This window comes from Sinocyclocheilus anshuiensis, unplaced genomic scaffold (assembly GCF_001515605.1).
Source record: "Sinocyclocheilus anshuiensis isolate Anshui unplaced genomic scaffold, SAMN03320099.WGS_v1.1 scaffold2987, whole genome shotgun sequence".
Taxonomy (NCBI): Eukaryota; Metazoa; Chordata; class Actinopteri; order Cypriniformes; family Cyprinidae; genus Sinocyclocheilus; species Sinocyclocheilus anshuiensis.
Window position 1 is genome coordinate 77314 of NW_015552809.1, and position 23301 is coordinate 100614.

The following is a 23301-nucleotide window of genomic DNA, read 5'->3' on the forward strand; positions in this document are numbered from 1 at the left end:
AACAATAATGTACAGTATGTGGAAAATAATGTGTTTTTTTAACCTTAAACCACGTAAACACATTTCATTACACCAAATACACAAAATAATGTTCTTTTTAGCAAAATCATATGACCCCTTTAACAGAAAATCAAACATAAAATGTCCAAAAAGGGAATAAACTGTTCTGAGTGGAAATAGTGTCCAAAATAAACAGGGGATCTGGTGTCCTTGTTGTGCCAAGGAAGTCGTGAAGGGAAGGGCAGTGTTCAGGAAGGAAGGGTCCAGGCAAGGGGTGTTGTCCGGTCGCAAGCACTCCCCACTTTGGTCCGAGGCGCGAGGGGGCGGCGGCTTCTTCTAGCAGGAATAAACGGCCTGGCATCCTGGCCTGTCAGCTACTAACGGGTGCGGTTCTCGTCCAGACGGTCCGGCAGCAGCGGTGATGAGGCTCCATTCACTTCAGGTGTGCCTCATCACACGCCGCCAGACCTGGCTGTTTCTGCGCCCCTCCTCTCACACACCCACTCCTATCGGGAGCCTTTGGAAGGGTGGCAATTAAGGGACATGGTGATGATGATAATTAGGGGGAGGCAGCCGATCCGTCACAGTGGTTACTTAAATGGTCCATTTCAAAAGAGTCCAACCCAAGTCTCTATGATATTCTGATCTTTAGATATGGATTGATTCTCTCCTTCATTATACGTTTTTTTTTTTTCCAGCAGATTTATCAGCTGATAAATATATGTATGCTGCATGATTCACTCTCAGAAAAAAGGTACACAAGCTGTCACTGGGGTGTTACCTTTTTAAAAGGTATACCTTTGTTCCTAAAGGGTGCATATTGGTATCTTAAAGGTACTTATTAGTACCTAAATTGTATTAGTACCTAAAGTGTAGATATTGAAAAGGTACTGCTCTAGTGGCAGCAATTTGTACACAGTTTTTTTTATTTATTTATTAATTTTTTTTCTGAGAGTGTTTGAGGTACCATTCATGTCTGTAGCACACATTTGTGAGTTAAATGTAAACTTAATGTTACGGGTTTGTTCACTGACAAATTCTGAGTATGAGAAATGATGCTTTATTAAACGCCACTAATTCTTTTCTAAAAGCACTTTAAATACAACAATATTGCATGCAACAATGACAACAGATCTATGGACTTTTATCAGCTGAAAATAAAACGGTGCATTCTTATAAACCTGTTCACAGCAATAACATAATTTAATCTGATGGCAATGCAAGGGTTTGTGCATGTCATCCTGTAGGTCTAGTCTTTTTTAAAACACTCACCAACCAAAGGGATGTAAGCCATTTGGGTCATGTGTCTGGATCTGTCATTCCAGATAGATGTGAATGACAGCGGTTGATATTAAATGAAGTGCAATTTCTTACAAAACAGAAAAAGGGTTGTTTACAGTTGTTTTCATTGAGATTATATTATCAGCATAGTTCAATTAAAACGTGTACCTGAATAATGTAAATGCTTTTCTGAATGTCTAAGTATTATATGTCCAGTCAAACCAAATGCCTTAAAAAGCAGTCACATTTAATATTTTGCAGGCAAAATAATTTCAGTAGGAATCCATGCACACTGTGGAGAATCAGAAGGCAACCAGTTTTAACTTTAAATTGAATGTGGGGAAAAAAAAAAAAAAATAATGGTTATCAATGAAAGATTATTGGTGTATGTTTACAAGATAATACTATTTCAGTCTTTCTTCAGAATTACTTGCAGTTTCTTTATAATGGATTGTGAAATTTACTAGCATATTCTGAGTGAAAATTGTTTCATCATACAGCTTTTTTTTTGTTTTTTCAATGTATGTTCAATTTATGGTAAAAGTTGTTGTAGCAACCTAATAATTAAAGTTGTCCTGTGCTTTCATCAGACATAATATATTGTGTTCTATATAATACTTATATTTTTCTAAGATCAATAAGCTTGCACTTTAATTTAGCTGAACATTAACATTGAATTATAGTGATGAAGAACTCTGTTACTTTGTCTAATTTTTGTATCTGTTTGTTGAACCAAATATATATATATGTTCTTTTTTATAGAGTTACTTCAGTGCACCATAACAAGATGTGAGTTGGAAGAAGGGCACATATAATTATATTGACATTCACTTATATTTAAATATCATATTTTATTAAATAAAATTTTTCAAAAAATCATAAAGGGAAGAATATTATAATATAATAATCTCACACAGATATTGTGCGAATTCTAATTTAACTCGAAATTGCTTTGATGTCACTAAAATGTGAAAGAAAGAAAAAAACAAAAAACAAAAACAAAAAAACACAAAATTCTTTATTTCTAAAAACTAGATATTTCAGAAAAGGTTCACTGCACTAAAACAGGCAATATCTGTATTATCAAATGGTTTTTATATTTTATATAGAATGAATGTGAGTAATACCTTTATTGTTAAATGGGTTATTTGCATTAAAGCTGAATGACCAACATGCTTTCTGAATTTGTTTTGCTTGTTGTGGACATAAGGTGGCTTAACTGACAATGTTTTCAAATGTCAGAGAATTTAAAGGGAAAAAAGGCAAAAATAGTTTACACCTAGTGCATTGATGCATGAGAAGAACTGTTGTTTCTATGCCGGGCTCCTGCTGTGAACAGGCTGCCTCTCATTGGTTCATTAGGACTGTGAATATGCGGGCGGTAAAGCAGCGTGGGGGCGGGAAAGCGCTTATCTCTCTCTGCTGAAGCTCCCCTGGCACAACAAATTTTCCTGAATAGTCTCACTGGTATAGAAGGATCAGTTCACACCAGCTTCCTGCAATCTAAACCAGATATGTGCATTCTTATTGCCAAGATCTGCTGTCTCATATTGCTGATTTGTTGCTCATGCATCATTATAGTTAACACCATGTTAAAGAAATTAAAAGATATGAAAATGGTTATCATTTATTCACTCTCACGTTGTTCCAAATCTGAATGCTTTTCTTTATTGTGAAACACAAATTATATTTTGAAGCATGTCAATGACCCAACATTGGGCCCCATTGACATTCACTGTATTGTCAAAAAAAAAAAAAAAAGCAAAATATTAATCAAATATTATTTATGCAAATGTATTATATTATATTATATTATATTTTCAGCCATAAATTGAGCTGCATGACACAGTTTTTCACTCACTGTGGCTGCACATCGCTGTGGGTGTGCAAGCCCTATCAGGCATATATCAGACATATTTCTGACAATCAGAGCACATGTCTTCTCTCTCCACAGGAAGAGCCTTACGTAATGTTCAAGAAGTCAGATAAGCCGCTATACGGTAATGATCGCTTCGAGGGCTACTGCATCGACCTGCTGCGAGAACTGGCTGCCATCCTGGGCTTCACCTACGAAATACGACTGGTGGAGGATGGCAAGTATGGAGCGCAGGAAGAGAGCACGGGCCAGTGGAATGGCATGATCCAAGAACTGATGGACCATGTGAGTCAGACTCCGCAATCCAATACTGTTTTCATTGCACTCAGCTTGGCTCTTTTCCACTCATCATTCCATACAACCCTGCAAGGTTCAGCAAAATTGCTTCCCTTTTAAATCATCAGTGTGAATATACATTGACTTGGTCACCACCTGTCCCCCAAAGATGTTGAATTGGAATTTAAATTTGAAAAACTGGAAGAGGAATTTACTGAATAGCAATACAAAGAAATCCAACATAATCCCACAAAAGCTTTGTGACAAATAATAATCATTCATTTTGACTAATTATGTATTCCCTGATATGTTTCCCTAAACTGACTAGATTTCTTTCTCAGTAAATATCAAAACAATTAAAGCAAACTTGATTTCTTTCATACAGCAATCAAATTCAGTGCAACATTAGTGTCTTCTAACATATTTAACACAATTATATGCTCAACATTAATATTCTGAAATATTAAAATTAAAATTAACTGTTTTCTATTTGAATATATTTTATGTAATTCATTCATTTTAATGTCACATGATCCTTCATAAATCATTCTAATATGCTGATTTTATGCTCAATAATAATAATAATAATAATAATAATACAAATTACAGTGGAGATCAAAATTTGAGAACAATCTATAAATACATTATTTTTTTTTCTGAAATGTTTTTAATCTTCATCGCTCAAAATTTGAAGGAATATTGGTATGCCACTGAACCACTAACATGTTTGACAAAATAACGAAGGCATTTCAACAAAAACCTTCATTTTGTGGAAAACACAGTTATCAAAATTAGACAACAGTAACCACTGTAGAAAGAAGATTACAACTACAATTTTGGAGGTTTACAGCTGTGAAAAATTAGTAGGACGTGTAGAGGCCCCTGCTTTGAATGACTTCATCACATATGCGGCTGCAGGACATCACTAGTTACTCACTGCACTGGTGTGATCTTGGTCCACTATTTTTCCAGTCTCTTCCATAGTGCGGTGACTGTAGTGGGTTTCTTAACCATATCTTTGTCGCCAGGGATTTTCCAGAGATTTTCAATCAGGTTTAGATCAGGGGCCAGATTCAAAAAAAATCTTTAGAAGAGAGTTCTACTTAACTGCCGTTTTCCTCTTATTTTCTAACTTAAGAAAACAGTTAATAATAGTTTAAATTTCCAAAAATTCTTCTTAAGCATATGTTTATCTTTTTTTCTTAAGATTGTTCTTTCAAATTCTTGAAAATAATCTTCTTAAAAATCATTGCAAATAACTTGGGATTAAGTTAAATTAGGATAGCCTCAGACTGGTCTTAAATCCCAAATGGTAAGAATGATTTAGTGAATTTATTGGGTTATTTCGAATTAATTGTTATATTTAAGCATTACAACAACACTTACTGCATATAATACATAGTTGGACTATTAATAGGGATGTGCAAAAGTGCAAAAAACACAGATGACTGATAATGTAAACAATGGTCAGTCATGATTATGTGACGCGACTCAAATTCAATTCGAATTTCGAATTCAAAATTCAGTAATACTCTGCAAAAATAAGTCAGATAGGGAGCTCGTTTTTATAAATACAACATAATTCAGGGCCTATGAATGCGGCCATACACAAGACGTGTTTACTGTAGCAGTAATCTTCAGGCAATGCAAAAAGAAAATCCTTTATTTATTTACTAATTAGTTTTTTAGTTTAACAGTGAGTCTTCATCTAGAAACACCATTTATTAAATCAGATAAAGACTGTAATTTTCTTAAAAAAAAAAAAGAACATATTTGAAAACATTTTCAAATATTGTACTTAGGAACGTTCTGACAAACTTCATGGAATTTATCTTAAGAAATATCTTTACTTATTTCTTAAGAAGGTTTTTGTGAATCTGGCTCCAGGACTATGGGCCGGCCACTTTATTATTTCAATGTTCAAGGAACTGCTTTACCCGTTTTGCAGTGTGACGGGAGCATTGTCTTGCATGAAAATTGCAGGCTGACTGGGAGATGCTTGCAGGGAAGGAACTGCATGTTGCTGAAGGAGGTTCTGATAAACATTTGCATTGACCTACCATGTAGCTGTATAAGAGGCCCAACTCCTGCTGCACAAAACATCCCCCAAAGCATGAGACTTCTTCCTCCACCTTTTACTGACTTCTTTACACACTCGGGGTTCAGTCTTTCCCCAGTTTGGTGCCAAAAAAAAAAATGTTTCCCATCGGACCCAGATCCATACATTGTGCATCACTGAACTGGTGAGCAATTCCAGCTGCAGTGTTGAACCGATTCCCCATTGAGTGTCTCCGCATTATCCTGTCTTCTCTTGCATTTGTCTTACGTGAACGACCAGCCTTTTTGGGGCACTTAAATGAATTAGCATCATTGTAAAGCTGCAATATTCTAGAAATCACAGATTTGGAATGACCAACTTCTCTTACAGTGGCTGAAAGTGTCATCCCTTTGGCCTTCATCTGGACAACCTCCTGTCGCAGGGGTTCAGTCACCTTAGAGCGACCCGCCATCTTACAATCTCAGTGAAAATTAGAGGAATGCTGCCAGTTAAATAGGGTTTGTTATATAATTAAGGAAATTAGCACCTGGTGCCAGATTAACACCAATAGCTTGGAAGTATCTGTAAGTGTTCTCTAATTTTGATCTGAGTTCTTGTTCAAATATTTAATTTAAGGGTAATGTTGCGCTGCAGAATACAATTCATTTATGAAATATGCTTAAAAAACTGCCCTTCTACTCCTGTTAGCATAACTTCAAATCGGACTGAGCAGTGACCTTGACATTTAGGAAATTGTAGGTTGTTCTCTAATTTTGATCTCTATTGTAATAATCAATGTTGAAATCAGTTGTGCCATGTAATATTTTTGTGGAAACTGATAGCACTTGAAGCACAGCATTTATTTAAAATCTTTTGTAACATTATAAAACTTTCATGTCACTTTTGATCAGTTGAATGTGTCCTTGCTGAATAAAAGTAATATATTTTTAATAAATAAATATAAAAATAAAAATAAAAAATCTTACCCCAAACTTTTGTATACATTTCTATAATTGGCTTTTCACAGTCATCTAATGTTTCTGAATAGATCCTATATGTTGTGTGTATGATAATATGTTTATCATGTTAATTCATACTGAGAAATAAAATAAAATTGTATTATTTAAAAAAAAAAAAAACTACACAGCGGTTATATACATTTCTTTGAATTATCTATAAACTAAAATTGTAATTTTTCCTCCTCCTTTGCTGCCTCGATTCAAATTTAATTAGATTATTAGGAAATTGTAGTGTAATGTATAAGGCATTCCTAATTCAATTCAGGATGGTGCACGATCCTGACATATTTCCACCCTGCTGCAGAAGGGACTTGTCAAGAGTATACAATGAAAGTAGATGCTTTCAGAGTAGAGAGGAAACATATGAAAATAAGATTAACAGTGTGTGTGCGCACAGCAGATGGTATGAAATGCATTAAAATAAAACTCAAGCACATACTGCCGAGAGGACACAAAGTGAAAAATCTGGCATTAGTTTTTTCCCCCATAGAGCTTATTAAGCACACACACTTTCACAAACACACACACACACACACACACTTGGGACCAAGCACTGCCCTTCGACATCCTCATTAGACTCCACAAAGACTAAGATAGGAATAAACACATTGCTGAGAAAAGTGCTGCACACCTCATACTCAACAACAGTATCCATTGCTCCAACAAATACATCAGACATATCTCTTAGTCACTGCTCCTCAATTGGTCATGGTCGGATCGTCTGGTGTGAAAGCGGAGGGTGTGTGTGTGATGTCGTAACATTCCCCAGCAATTCCCCAACACAAGACGAGAGCAGGACAGACTGTAATTGGCCTTGACAAGCTTTCAGAGCAGTCTGGAGTTTGCAGTTTGCCAGTACATTGATGTGCTAGAGATAAAAATATCTTGTCAAAGGACTTTAGAAGAAAAAAAGGAAGGTAGCGAGACAACATCTGCTCACTTCTGGCATTAATTTGCCCCCTCTGGGAATAATTATAGACAATCCAATAATTCTAGACGGAAGCCTTTATTTTGACTGAAATTATACCAATTCTAACAGTAAACGTAGTGAAATTGAACTAAATGTCAGTTTTAGGGGCACAGCCGTCTTAGCTGGTGTCAGCGTTTCGACAGCAGACCCTCCATCAGTTCTGGAGGAGGAATAACGGCCTTACTGTGTCAGAATGGATTTTACCGGGTATAATCTCAGATTCACAATCATACTGTAGTCAAACTATGAATCCTCAGCGCTTGGCTTGAAAATGTGTAATTCAGATGTTAAGACATATGCCTTTAAAATAAATTTGAGGGCTCAAAACTATTATGCAGGATTTGAAAGATTGTATAGTGTAGACCAGGATTCCTTAGCCCTGTAGATACTTTGTCATTTGATTGCTTTCTGTTTTATTTTGAGTTTTAGAGACACGAATCAGAAAGATAAAGTTATTCATAATAGGAATTAATTTTAAGTCTGGGATCCGTGTAAAAACAACTTCACTGCTGAGTTTAAAGGAACATTCTTAAGATTACATTTGAAATTGTTCATTTGAAAAAGCTTCATGGTTTCCATAAAACAAATACAAAATTTAATTAAACAGCAAACCTGTTTTTTGTTTATTTTTTTACAACATTATTACAATAATAATAACAAGCACCAAGTCAGCATATTAAAATTATTTCTGAAGGATCACATGAGGCCATTTCTAAGCATAAGCAAACAAGGCGGTTGCCTAGAGCGTCATTATCTGCCTTCCAAGGCAACAGCCAATAAAAATGGAACTCCATAAGTGACTGATCTGGAACACTCTACACAGACTGCAATTTGATTAGCCTAAAATGATCAGTATAATAATAGAGCCTACCTTTTGCCACATTGTTTGCATTGGGAGAGTTCCTAGTATGCCTTAAAATGCTTGGCTTGCAGATTTAATATTATTTATGTTTTATTATTTATTAATTTATTTATTTACTTAGTTTTGCTTATTATTATTATTGTTATTATTTCCCCCAGTTTGTAGTGTCCCTCCCCCTCCCCCCAATATAGATGTTACATCACTTTGAGTATAGACAACTTTGTTGATTACAATAGGATTTATTTAGTTTGGGGTGCATGCATATTAATAGTAAATCAATTTAATTTTAAAAAGGCACATTACTTATTCTAAATGTGTGTTTTTTTTCAGGAAGTAATCTGATTACATAATTATACTCATTATTTGTAATCCTTAAGTCTAAAAACGCAGGTGATAGGTGATAAGAAAATAATTAGATATTGGTAAGGAGATGGTCCAACACACTCTCATAATAATTAATAACTATTTTACATTTTGGCGAATTAGTACATTTTATTTGTATGTTTTCAAATAGTCTCAATTGTACAAAATCACCACCAATTTGTCAAAACGTATAATAGTGATGTTTTTGTACAAATGAAATCGCATAAATTCACCACCAATTCATCAAAATGTAAAAGAAGGGACATTTTCATATAAATTAAAATCTCCACCAAATTTTCAAGAACAAATTCACCACTAATTCATCAAAACGCAAAATAGTGACATTTTTGTACAAATAAAACTGTAAGAAGACAGTACACCACCAATTTGTCAATGTAAAATAATTAATTTTTTTCATGAGATTAGGTTTGACGGTCATAACAATTACCAAACTGTGCAAATGAGTCCCATTCCGTCAACCTTACACATTTTTTTCATGAATTGTTGGAAATTAGTGTGCATTTTAAGATATTTTCATTTACAGTAACAAAAATGACCAAAGAACGCAACATATTAAACTCAATGGAAAGTTATATAATTTAAACCTAAAGGCACAATATGTACGTTTTGCCGCTAGATGGCGCATATTCAAAATAAACAAAGAGACAAAGGCGCAGTTTGATGACGCCGTGACTGAGTGTGGAATCATGGGAGTTGTCGTCTTCATCCCCACAGCCGATGCAATCCGACGGGACTCGGGCAGAAATCATGTTCATGGATGAACTAATGATTTATTAACGTAGTAGAATGAAGCAGGGTGAGGCTGAAAGCCGTCGAAGCGAAACGAGGCCGCTGAACCCGAAATCGAGGGGTTATGACGTCATTGGCAGGCGACACAATGACACTATGGACACGGTCCGTGTCACTAGTTAAAATTGCTTGTTTGTCTGGACTTAAACATTCTTCGAAACATTTGGGATAATGTAAGTACACAAGTCAGCAAAATATATAACAGTGGTTTTTTGGATACTTACATATTGTGCCTTTAATTTATGTAAATGTTCATATGTGGACTAAAAGTTACAGTCAAACTGACTCTGAAAACGTATGCTAAGAGACACAGGCTATTTCTACTTTTGACAGAGAGCCAACAGCGGCAGACCTGTGTAAAACCTTTAATCCCCTTCATTTATAACTGCTATTTTCATATTTTAGTCTAGTTGGGTAGCTGAGAGTGGATTCGGTTCAGCGCTCTTCGCAGAAAGCTGATCTTGCAGTGGCACCCCTGGCCATCACGTATGTGCGGGAGAAGGTCATCGACTTTTCCAAACCCTTCATGACACTGGGGATAAGTATACTGTACCGCAAACCCAACGGCACCAACCCGGGGGTGTTCTCCTTTCTCAACCCCCTGTCCCCTGACATCTGGATGTATATTCTGCTCGCTTACTTGGGTGTCAGTTGTGTGCTGTTTGTCATAGCCAGGTAACATACCTGCCACATATATAGACATAACTCCACGTCATAACCTCGTCTCATTAACATGTTTTGCTAACTGAAGCAGTTCACTCTTAGAGTTAACTAGTGGCCTTAAAGGAATAGTTCTCCCAAAAATGAAAATTCTGACATTATTTACTCACTCTCATACTGTTACAGATCTGTATGACTTTTTTTCCACGGAACACATAAGGTCAAAATTTCAAAGCAAATGGGCCTGTCAAGATTCAAAATGATTAAAAGCATCATAAAAGAAGTCCTTACAACCCATGCACTATATGTTATATCTTCTGAAGACATGATAGTTTCGTATAAGGAGTAGATTTATAATATAGACTATCCAGTCTCATTGGAAAAACATGCCTCTACCTACATTTCTGCAAAACTAAAAAAATGTATCTATACATACAAATTGCTGCAGTTTCCAGTTTAAATTAACACTAAGGCAGTAAAACTCTGACAGCTTTTATTCCTTTTCACACAAACTAATTTTCCTTGCACAATATTATGTTATGACTTAAAACTATTTTAAACATGCAGTATAGTACTTAATTTCTGTGTTGCCAAAACGTCGCCACAAGCACATATTTCCAATGAGCCTGAGTTGAATATAGAGCACAAGCTGTATGGACTATGATGCTCGTTTGGCGCTTTTTTGTCATTTTGGAGCTTGTCAGTCCCAACATCTATTTCTTTTAGTTGGGCCAAAATGAGCAAAGTTGTAAATTATGACTTAGGTCAGGGGTGTCCAGTCCTGCTTCTGGAGGGCCAATGCTCAGAGTTTAGCTCTAACCAGCTCCAACGTACTTGGCTGGAAGTTTCTAATGAGTCTGAAGACCTTGATCATATGCTTTAGGTGTGTTTAATTAGTGTTGGAGCTCAATTCTGCAGGACAGTGGCCCTGTAGGATGAGGTTTGGACACCCCTGACTTAGGTTAACTATTCCTTTAAGAATCCCAAATGGCAGTCTGACAATATTTACATGATGAAACGTCATGAGATTCAGCTCAGTTGTTTCCTGGGAAAATGATAGAAATATGAAATACCTGCAGGTGTGAACAGGAGATAACTAAGAGTTAAAAGAGAGAGAGAGAGAGAGAGAGAGAGAGAGAGAGAGAAGCACACACATAGAAAACGCATGAGAGAGGAACTGTAAGGGTTGCTTTGGTCTTCCTGTCTTGACGCAGAGGAGCTACAGTATGTGCCTCTCATCAGATAATGCACAATAGCACAAACCATAAAAGCAAAGATACAAAATCACAGTTTCAAGACAGTATGTGTGTGAAAGATAGAAAATAGGTATGTGGGAGTGTTCAAGTGTGTGTGTGAGTGAGCATTTTCTGGTGTGAAACGCAACCTCCCCCCATCCCTCACTGTCCCTACTGTGTCTATTTTGTATACTTTTCTTTTCTGATTGGGTTTTTCCACATCCTGCTTCATATTTCCTTTGGAAAACTGAGATTATATGACATGTAATGCTACAAAAATGTATATTCACATTTCCAAAAGTTGGTAGAACTTTTTTTTTTTACAGTTGGTTGAAGTTTTTTTTTTTTTTTACAGTTGGTTGAAGACACTAACAACTTATAAATCTTTGGGCAGCGGTGAACATCTAAAATGTTGTTTGCATGATATGCTCCTGTTTTGGATACTTAGAATTAAACCCCGGAAACTGTAGTAAATACCATTTATCCTAAAGCTTCACTGTTTAAATTAGCTAAAATGTAGTTACAAAATAAAGTAAGTTTAGGACTTAATTTATGGATATCACACTTCATTGTTTATAGTAAGTAGACATTACAGACTAATTGTCCCTTAATTAAAGGAAATTCTGGGTTAAGTGCATGTTAATATGTCAATTAGAAAATAATTTCGACTTGTAACTCAGTTTGTAAAGACAAATAAAAATATAGCTGCAAGGAGCAGTTAGCAGAACTCTGTATAGAAAAGTAATCTAAAAGAGCAGAATGGACCTTTTCATATATGTTCATAGCTTTAAAATGGATTATTTTATACCTGATAGGGCTCATTATTTCACAGCTCAAAATCGACATCTGTCAGTTCATATTTTTCCTCAATTCTCCCAAACTGGCAGATGTTGGATGCCATCTTTTTTTGCACCCACGAGTCAAAAACTGCATACTGTACATCTCTCGATATGGAGGCTGTACAAATGTCGGTTGCCTTCTTTAACAAAATTTTATAAGATGAAAAAGGTTTTTTTTTTTTTTACGTGTTACTGTAATCTAATTACTTTTTCTGGTAACGCAGTAATGTAACACATTACATTTTAAATTTGTGTAATTTGATTACAGTTGCTAAAATCAGTATAATTATGTTACTTATGTTACAAATGTAGTGTTAAGAAAAAAAAATATATATATGCCTTTTAAAATTACGTTTTGCGCGGGGTCGACGGAGGCACCGGCGCGATCACTTACTTGCATTTTTTCCTGATAACAGCGAAAATAACTTAAAATGCTCCACCATTTTTTATTGTACATATAAGTGTAATACATCATTTGAATCTGTGAAGGGTCTACTTTTATTTGTGTACACTCACAATATCAACAAAACATTGTGCTTTTGTAAAATAAAGAAAATATACAGGGTGCGCTTTCAGCTGTCTCAGTCTCCGCAAACTTCTTTCTGAAACGCGTCACTAAAATGAACCAAAACTCAGAGAATACTTCACACACAGACATGAGAGATATATCTATGGAAAGCATAGTGAAGTAAGTCTTATCGAAGACAAATGTTCTCTGATGAAGTAATCCGTATGAAACCAACGCAAGGTCCAGTCTTTCCCGTCTGAGCTCATTATCTTTAATGTCAGAAAATGAGCTCACGCGCGCTATTCATACGATAATCATGCACATGAGACAAAACTCATGAAGGAACTTCTTGGTCCCTAATTGGAAATTTGTTTCTTGTCAGGAGGAGGATTTAAGTAAAAACTCTCTCAAAAGAGGTAGCAGGGCTGATGTTTTGAATATTGCAAATTAAACTACTAGTCCCATAATTACAAAATGCAATTGGCTATTTTATTTAATTTAATTTAATTTATGTATCTATTTTTTCATTTTTTTTAGATGAAATTATCTTTATTGATAGCTTACGTTTATTTATATTAGACCCATAATTTTCCTTTAAATCTCTACATGCAGTACATTCTTAGAATAAGTCGCTGTGATCGATTTTAAACGCATTGGTACTTTCCATTGGTCTTCATTTGAAGCATGGTGGGGAGAAATCCAAAGAAAATACCTTATTTTAACCTTAAAACTCTTGGGTTGACCGCATTCAGGTGGTCTAACCCGAGAGTTTTATGGTTAATGCACTTGTGCTTTATAAATGTTACTGGCAATATGATCACACAAGTTTATAACAAGCTACAACTGTCATCGAAGTTGGTTCAGAATATGCGCCTTTCACCTTATAACTGCACTAGCGTTAATGCTGGGTAAGTGTTCACCTTTCCAATTCTCAACTAGAGCACAAATAACCAGTAAACAAATAAACAGCATGCTTTAACAGAAACACACAGCAGACAAGACCTAACACAAGATAGTATTACTGTGTTTATGTGTTTGTCTCTTTGTACACATTTCTTTATGTGTGCATGTGCAACTGCTTTTGTATGTGCACTATAAAGCCGGTATATGCAGCAAACATGTCTGCGTGCGAGAGCGAAAGACAGAGCGAGAGAGAAAGAGATCACAGGGTGACATAATGGGGACTGGTAGAGGGTTTCCTAAGGTTTACTCTCACCATGCAGTATTTAGAAACCTTCCTTCTGGGCACAGTATGAAAGTCAAATATTTATCCTCTTCTCAGAATCTGTAATGCATATCAGCAGTTGTTTTTATTCCTGTTGTTTTCCTCTCCTTACGAAAGTTTCTTCTCTTTTCTGCGAAAGCAGGTGATGAAACAGCTGAGGAAGTTTCCATTGAAAATGAGTTACACTTACTTATGATAGTGGTTTTCATATTTTGCTGTAAAACAAGTGTTGCCTTGATGCTGTAAATCATGCACCTGATGAAGTACTCAAATGCTGCTTCTGAATCTAATGCTTAAAAAATAAATCACCCTTTTTTCTGTTATCTGACAGTGAATGTGGTACATGTAAAACCATATTCCTATCAAAGGCAAGCTTATCTCACTATTTCATAATATATAATAGAAATATATCTTGCAGATGTTTATTATATCTTATTTATAGTTTAAAGTTTGCTACCAGTTTTATTTATGAGTGAAACAAATGCGAGAATTCTGTCATTCTGGACCAGATTTTATCTATTGGAAATTGATTGGATTTTGAAAAGTAGGCATTGCATACCACAATGGATGAGCCATATGGAAAATAAGCAAGATTCGTGAAGTCTGAAAATATGTTATAAAACCGTATCAGATGCAAAGCACACTATTTTGATGAAAATTTGCAAAGACAACCTTTTTTATTGAGAATAACAAAACAAATACACCATAAATGATCATAACTTACTTTTTTATATTGCATAGTAACACAGTAACAGTAATTATTAAATACATATTGTTTATGGTATTTTCTCTGGTGTGTTTGTCACTGCTGTCTCATGGCAAAAAAAAAAAAAAAGATTATTAAAATATTAAAAAGGAAATAATTTTAGTTGATTTTTAACTTTTTTTTTTTTACACAATTTTACAAGTAGGTTTGGGTAAAGTGGATTCTGTCAAAATGAGTTGAATACGGGAACAAAACACAGCAGAATGAAATGGTTATACTGTCAAACTGTTATATTGTAATACAAAAAACCTATGTATTAATTCAGTATTATACGAACAAGGTTTAATATGCATTTGTAGCCTCCGTCTTTAAGTTTTTCATGCGCAGAAAAATGTACATTTTAGATGCCACACTCTCTATCTGTCACTGAGGCGATACCTTTTCAAAAGGTACTATAATGTACTATTTAGATACTAATATGTACAATTTAGGTACACATATGTACCTTTAAGGTGCAAAAATACACCTTTTAGGGGTAGATATAAGGTACAAAAATGTACCTTTTCAAAGGGTCCTGTTCCAGTGACAGCTTTTGTATCTTTTTTTTCTTTTCTGAGAGTGTCAACATATTGATATTGAATTTGTGTGTGTGTGTCTTTATATAAACAAAATATGAATCTGAATATTTTACGAAACCGAACTTTACATACAACATGCATTTAAGAAAATTAATAAGGTCAAATTTGATTCAAAGTTAACTAGATTTTTATTTTTTTCTGAAGAAAATACACGGCGGTAATAGGCATTTTGGTTGACTACCTAGGGTATGAATAGTGCTGCTTTTGTATCTTTTTTTTTTTTTCTGAGAGTGTCAACATATTGATATTGAATTTGTGTGTGTGTGTGTTTATATAAACAAAATATGAATCTGAATATTTTACGAAACCGAACTTTACATACAACATGCATTTAAGAAAATTAATAAGGTCAATTTTGATTCAAAGTTAACTAGATTTTTATTTTTTTCTGAAGAAAATACACGGCGGTAATAGGCATTTTGGTTGACTACCTAGGGTATGAATAGTGCTTGCCTTTGCTACTATAATAGTATAAGTTCAGGGTGGTTGCTAAGGTGTTCTTAGTGCTTGTCAATGAATTGCTGTGCAGAAAGTTCTGGGTGTTTGCTAGGAGGTTGCTTATTGGTCTAAGTCAGGGGTAGGCAAGTTCGGTCCTAGAGAGCCGCAGTCCTGCAGAGTTCAGCTCCAACCCTGAAAAAAAAAACTCACCTGCCTATAGCTTTAGTAATGCTGAAGACATTGATTAGCTTGTTCAGGTGTGTTTGATTAGGGTTGGAGCTGAACTCTGCAGGACTGCGGCTCTCTAGGACTGAACTTGCCTACCCCTGTTCTAAGTCAAAAGAGCCAGTGTGATAAAGGTCCCTAGATAGGGCTCAGGTCCCTTCTTCAGTGTCAGTCTAGGATCTAGAAAATCTAGGATTTTTTTCATCTGCTAGGCAAAAATAATCCAATTGTTTAGATTATTAATAGCACACCTCTCCTCAGCAAGCAGAATGATTTAAGGTATCGCTCATATCTGTAGCAAATGGTGCTGGATGTTATACACCAGAGTTTAATTCTAAGGGTTAGGAGTTTGTTCAAATCCCTAAATGAAAGTATGAGCAACATTTGTTGTAATGTTTGCCTTAGTAAACATCACTGATGAACAACTGTCCTACTGCAGTGAGAAAACCCAAGCATGAGAAAGGAAAGGATACGTGCTCCTCACAAGATGAGTAATGCCTTCACCAGTCAGGGCAAGTGCTTATCAGATTCCTGCTCATTTCCAGGTGGAATATGCTTCTAAATGGGCTGCACTTAGGATGATTTAACAGACTGCTGTGTGGGGCTGACTAGATAATTAACTCAGAGTCTAGGAGGGAGAATGGAAAGAAGGCACTGGAAAAAAAATAATAATTTTGAGGATTTTCTCTTATTTTCCAGTAAAAAATATTTAAGATACGATTACCTGAGAAGTCAAGTCAAGTCACCTTTATTTGTATAGCGCTTTATACAATACTGATTGTGTCAAAGCTGCTTTACAGTGTCAAACAGGAAAATTGTAGAACATAATACAACTTTTTTTTATTTGATTAAATGCATTTTCTTATCACCATTTTTTTTATAACCATAAACCTTAAGAAATTGTTTATTACCAAAGATTTATGCTTAAAATATAAATACAAATTAGGTGAGCTTAAGTAAACTTAATTCAACATTTTGGACCTACTTTATATGTATTTAAATTTAAATTAATCATTTGATACAATGCACTTATTGTGTACATAAAAGTTTTGACTTTGTACTTATATGTGTAACTGTAATGAATTTGTTGTAGTTACAGCTATAATTACACAGTTGACCCTACATCTCCCCCTTAAACCTAACCATACCACCAAACCTGCTCCTAAAGCCCAAATATGTACGTTTTGTATGCATACGCTAGCATATGCACACAGTCGAACGTGCAGCCTTTCAAAGTATACTCCATTTGATATGCGCGAATGCAGGCGGGCGACACTTGCACAATAGAAAGCTTCATCTTTGTCCAGAGTCTGCTCTATTTTCCTCCAGAAGTTATGACCGATAAAATGTCTTTGCACTCTTTTAAACTAAACTTGCTGCTATCTCATAACCCTCTCACACAAGTGCTTGTCAGTGCAGCCGTCTGTTGTTGTTGCAGCCTCCACTATTTTGTTGTTGTTGTTGTTCTGTCACTTTAGTTTCATTTTCTACTATGAAACTACGGCCCGGTACAGTGTTGCAACCTCGTGGAACAACTGATTAGTGCAAAACCAAGTCAATGTGCATGTGCAACCTGCGTGAGCAAAGTATGCACGGTTACAAAAATCAGGTAGTGTGTGTACAGTACTCGTGTACTATTCTGCATCACTCGCACTGTACACGGACCCTGTATAACCGAAGTATAATTTAGCCTTAACCTTACCCTATCCCACCTCAATAGCAGCAAAATGTGTTGTGCAATTCAACATGAACACAATAGGTACACTGTGTACAAAACAATTCAATATTTTAAGTAAATCGTTTTTTTGGGTTTTTTTTTAAGACACCTAATATAAAGTTGGACCAAATATTTTAGCATTATTTAATATAAAGTTGGACAAAATATTTAAGCATTATTTATGTATTCATTCATTCATTTTTAAGTACAATTTCAAAAACTTAAAAAAAAAATAAAGTTTGTGTCTTCTGCATCCTGTACTGTAAAACACAGTCATCTTCAGTAATTGTTAACTGAAAGAGCCATTTCTGCCTGATTTAACCCATATAAATGAGTTTTGGTGGTAAAATTCATGTATTTAGGTTAATTCAGTGATGTTCATGGATCAGAATGGCAGAACTACATAATACATACATAGTTCGTAAACATACATAGTAACTCTTGGTTGCAGAACTGCATAATACATACATAGTTCGTAAACGGAACATGTAACATAATAGGCTATAAACAGTACTAATGGTATTAGTTAGATGTCTGATATGTTAGCCTATGTATTTTTATGCTATGATTCTCCCACGATTCTGAGAACAAACATTAGAGACAACCAAACAAAATATGTAATTTGAGTTTCTGACAGAACGTTTTATTTAATGTTATAAATTAGTCTATTTATAAATGTCTAAAATGTTATAAATTAGTGTATTTAAAAATATGTATTAATTTAAATGAATTCATTATGTAGCTAAAAAATCATTTGAAAAAAACAAAACAAATGAAGACTTGTTTATTCCAGAGTTTTTGAATGAATCTCTTGAATGATTCAGACATCAAATACATTTAACAGTCACTGTTTGACACCTACTGGCATAATGTAACATATACAATCTATTATCATTAGTTCAAAAGGTTAATTACTCGTTTTGATCGAGGCTGCCGCAACATCAGACTATATCCGGATTAAAAACTTTTCTCCAAATACTTTCACTATATACAATTTAATGTTTGCAACATAGAAATGTAGCCTACTGTGTAAGTAGACTGTTTGCGTAGACTGTTTGAAACATAAAGCTTAGGCTACATGATGAGCGCTGGCTGCGCTGCTCTATCTGGATCAGCAGCTGCGCGAAAGCAGGTTTAAATATTCCGTTGTTTTCAAAGGTTTGATAGACATAGCGGAATCACCGTCATTTAGGAATACGATCGCGTGTGTTTTAATCGAGATCGCGATATTTTAATGATTAAACGTGCATACATATGAGCCTATAGCCTATGTTTGTTTTGTTTTTTACCGGGCGGCCCCCCCGATTCCGCGACCCATGGTGATGTTAATTTTTTTTTTTTTAACTTGAATAAAATCAGTTAAATCAGATGTTTCCATTTTAGGTTAGGGAACATTCAAATTCAATAGAAGTCATGCTTAGCACTGGAATACTACAGGGAAGTTAGACATCTCTTAAGACCGAAAACCCAGTAAGACTATGCTGAACAAGCAGTCAGTCTTTGAAATCTATGGTATTTCAAATGCATCCTTATTGAACTGTATGTTAGCTCAAGAACATGACCTCAGCCCATGTTCTTGATGCTAAACTCATCTACACAGCTGTGTTATTTAAATATGTCAGTCTTCCTGATCTGACATGACTGTTATCAGGTGCGTTATCAATCCTGTGAACAATGGCTTTCTGGAAAAAACGCCACCTTTGTTCTTACCCGAGGCATCAATATTTCCTCAGCCTCCGTTTATCTCTTCATGTTGACCTTGCACAAAATTGTCCCTCTGCGGCGCAGATGACCAGAGATAACAGAAGGTCAGTATAATTGGATCAAACTGACAGCTAACGGGCGACTGACGCTTCCCGTAGCAGCAGGTTAAGCCGCGTCTCATGCAGACAGAGTCTGTTCATCGCCTCTCTCCTCCGCTGGAACGTTCCACTCAATGACAGCCATCCATGTTAGATTTGCCGTTAGTAATTGGCTTTACAGAACATGATTGTGTGAACTTGCACAAAGACCCTTAGCATGAAATGTCTGGGGCATGACCCTTGCATCTTTGCAAGATTATAGTTTGCATGTACTCAGACTTGCATCACAAATAGCAAACGAGCGAACAGATCTAACTTTTCAAGCTCAAAGATTATTGTCCTATGGCTCTATTCTAGTGAGCTGCCTTGCTGTCTACAGCCTAAATAGGAAGTTAGCTTCTAAGGAAGCATCTTAACCTCTTAACTTCATGTCCTAAAATGTTAAGGTATTCATACAGGTATGTATGTATATACTTATATTTTGGCATGTTCCGTTAACCAGGTTTTTGAGCAGAACTCAATGTTGTGTTGACTGTTTTTTTTATTATACAGAAGTTGAGCTATTTAAAGAGCACAGCAGTCATTTTAAATAGAAAAACTGATTGCACCAGCACTTGATGAATCTTGCTCATAGACTCATATGCAGGAAATGTTGTGTATGCCACTGTTAGTCTCTGAAAGTCAATCATTTATGTTTCTATTTCAGAGATCTGACAGAGAATAAAAAATAGCTGAGACAAAAAAAAATCTCCTTGGTATCTGATTGCTTAACTCTTGAAAAGCCTGTGGATGCTTTTTTATTCCAATACTTCAGCACAAACAGAATTGGGTCACAATGCTTAATTGTCGCCCAATCAACCTTTACTAATGTAATGTCACTTATATTTAGCTGGAGTAAATGGAAAATCTCAATGTAGGAGAGAGATAGCACAGAACGAGAGATCGGGGTGTGGAGATGATGGAATAGACTAGCTATTCTGCATTGGGCATCTGAATTAATCATTTTTAAATGAATATTCTGGGTTAACTACTAGTTAAGTTATTTTGACAGCATGGCTGTCAATTACAACAAAATAATTTTCACTAATAAAAACTAAGTGTGACTCACACCAAGTTCAAACAAATTACTGAACGCACCTGCATTTTTTTAATGCCAGAATATGAGGTACAGTGATTAATATACGTACATATAGAAACATGTATATATACATTAAAAAGACAAAAAAAAATCTACAATGGTAACAATAGATAAATTATAAACTATTATTATTTATAAATGGTAAACTGATGTACAATAGCTTCATTGTTACTAACGTGGAGGATTGTGCAGCAGAAAAAAAAATAATTATGCATTGATAATTATGGTTGCCTTTGATATGAATATTCTATTTAAGAGTTTCTGGAATTTAAAAAGGCTGAATGGAATGAACATAAACAGCTCTAACATGTACCCTATCACAAGACTAACTTACATATTTTTTTTATATTGAGGGAAAGAAAAAAAGGAAAAAAAAAACAACGATTTTAACCATTTGTAAAATGAGATAGAGAGAACAGTATTTTTCCTTAATCTTATGCTAACCTGTCTCTTTCTCCTTGTTTCTCTATAGGTTGACCTGCCTTTCCTTCAATGTTTTTCTTTTATTTGCCATAATTTGGACTAAAATGTATATGTGTGTTCTGTGTTGCTTGCCACAGGTTTAGCCCCTACGAATGGTATAACCCCCACCCGTGCAACCCTGACTCGGACGTGGTGGAAAACAATTTCACCCTGCTAAATAGTTTCTGGTTCGGAGTTGGAGCTCTCATGCAGCAAGGTAGACGCCTCTGCCTGCCCCCCTTAGCACACATCCCACTCTTTTGATGGGGGTCCCAACTTGCTCTTGTCAGGCCCACTATGATGCATGGGTGCCTCTGTGCATGTAGTTCTAGAAGCAAATTGGTTGCTGGCCAATGGTATGAATGGGACTGTGTGAGACTTTTCGTTTTTTTTGTTTTTTTTGGTGTTGGGTAGAGGATCAGGGGATTGTTTAATTGCATGCAAACCTTTTCCATAACCACCATTTCAGGTGGTTTTCTTATATATATATATATATATATATATATATATATATACATTGTTTTGACATAATGGTATTTTTGCTTTTCCGCTATTGGTTATGCTAAGTCATGTTTAAAGGTGAAGTGTGTAATATATGCGATTCTAGATTCTCACACACTCCTCCTGCCCCGTCTACCCTGTGCCTGAATACTTGTTTGGATAAACAGGCATTCCTGTCCAAAACTCACACCACTGATTGAGCCATATGTCTGAATACTTAAGCACCACAGTGTTTGCACTTAAAGTTGTCTCTGATGGGAAAGGAGAATGTCTTTTAGCACCAAAGAAAATATACACATCACTTTTAACAACTTAATTGCTAGAGTATATAAGGGAAGAGTAATTCTCTCTTTCTTCCCGTTTCTGTGTTTTTTCGGGCTGTCTGGCAGCTAGAGTTATATATCCAAACTTTAGACTTGATTGACAGGACAGGCCTGACTGGAACTCACGATTGCAGTTCAATTGTAATTCATGTAACGGCTAATCTTTTCAACAGTCCATTGTGTTTTGCCATGGACTCAATGTGCCAGATCAAAGCTTACAGCTGACTCATAGAACTTGAGAAGAGGAGCCAGTTATTTCCCTGCGCTCTTGTCCTCTGACATCTCCTCCTAGGAAAAATAGTTATTTTCCAGACTTTTCCCCATCAATTAATTTCCTCTGCATGGCCATGGTGACAACTTGATTAAGGAATAACAGAAAATTATATGTAGATTGTGACACAAAATGGTTCTTCATTCTGGCTTTTACCCACAAGCCAAATGGACTGAAGAGTGTAGGGCAGTTCAAAGACGGAAGCAAATCATGAGCCCTTTATGATTTAACACAAATCTGAGAGTCTGTAATCTAATTCAATTTGACCACATAAATTCTCCTAAAATATGAATGAATTCCCACATTCACTGTGGTTGACTTTGGCGTATTCGGTTAGCATAGCTGTGTTTTCCCAGTTGTCAGCAGGCAAAGCCTTTCCCTGCAACTAGTTGTTGTGTCCGGACTAGGTTGGGCCTGTGCATCTGCTGCTGGTCCTCACATTGAGACCACTGCTTTTCCCTGACTACTATCTCTGCTCCTCTCTGCTAGGATCTGAGCTCATGCCCAAAGCCCTTTCCACCAGGATAGTAGGAGGCATCTGGTGGTTTTTTACCTTAATCATCATCTCCTCCTACACGGCCAACCTAGCCGCCTTCCTTACCGTGGAGAGAATGGAATCTCCAATTGACTCGGCTGATGACCTGGCCAAGCAGACCAAGATTGAGTATGGAGTGGTGGAGGATGGCGCTACGATGACCTTCTTTAAGGTGAGTTGAAGCTGTCAATTGCAGCACATGTAATATCAAATCCTACAGAGAACTTTTAAAAAGGCTCAATGAGGACCTTTGGCCATTGTGTTTCATGTCTCATGGACACTTTTGTCTAATTTCTTTGAACTTAAACCAGAATTTTATGGCAATGTATTTGTTTATAAGATAAACAGATGTGTAATTAGAGGGATAATGTACAGTCAGCCGGTCACTGTTGCAGAATGGACCACATCAGGATGATACATAACCAGATCACCCTGTCAGCTAACTGTACAATATCCTTTCCTAATTCTATTTGAATTAATTACATATTTAATTGATTACAGCTTTACTGAGTCACCAGGAAGGTCGATGACAGGGTGGCATTTTTAATATTGTTTTGTGCAGTAAAGACATCTGGTGAAGAGA

General features: G+C 35.8%; 1 protein-coding gene across 1 annotated transcript in view; it reads left to right on the forward strand.

Annotated features, from left to right (window-relative positions):
- The window catches only part of LOC107667969 (glutamate receptor ionotropic, kainate 2-like), a 139550-nt gene that overhangs the window by 69441 nt on the left and 46808 nt on the right, over positions 1-23301 (forward strand). The window contains exons 6-9 of the mRNA XM_016459703.1: positions 3236-3442; positions 9947-10170; positions 21187-21305; positions 22673-22890. Coding sequence (XP_016315189.1) covers positions 3236-3442; positions 9947-10170; positions 21187-21305; positions 22673-22890 — 768 coding nt within the window. The remainder of the gene's footprint in view (positions 1-3235; positions 3443-9946; positions 10171-21186; positions 21306-22672; positions 22891-23301) is intronic.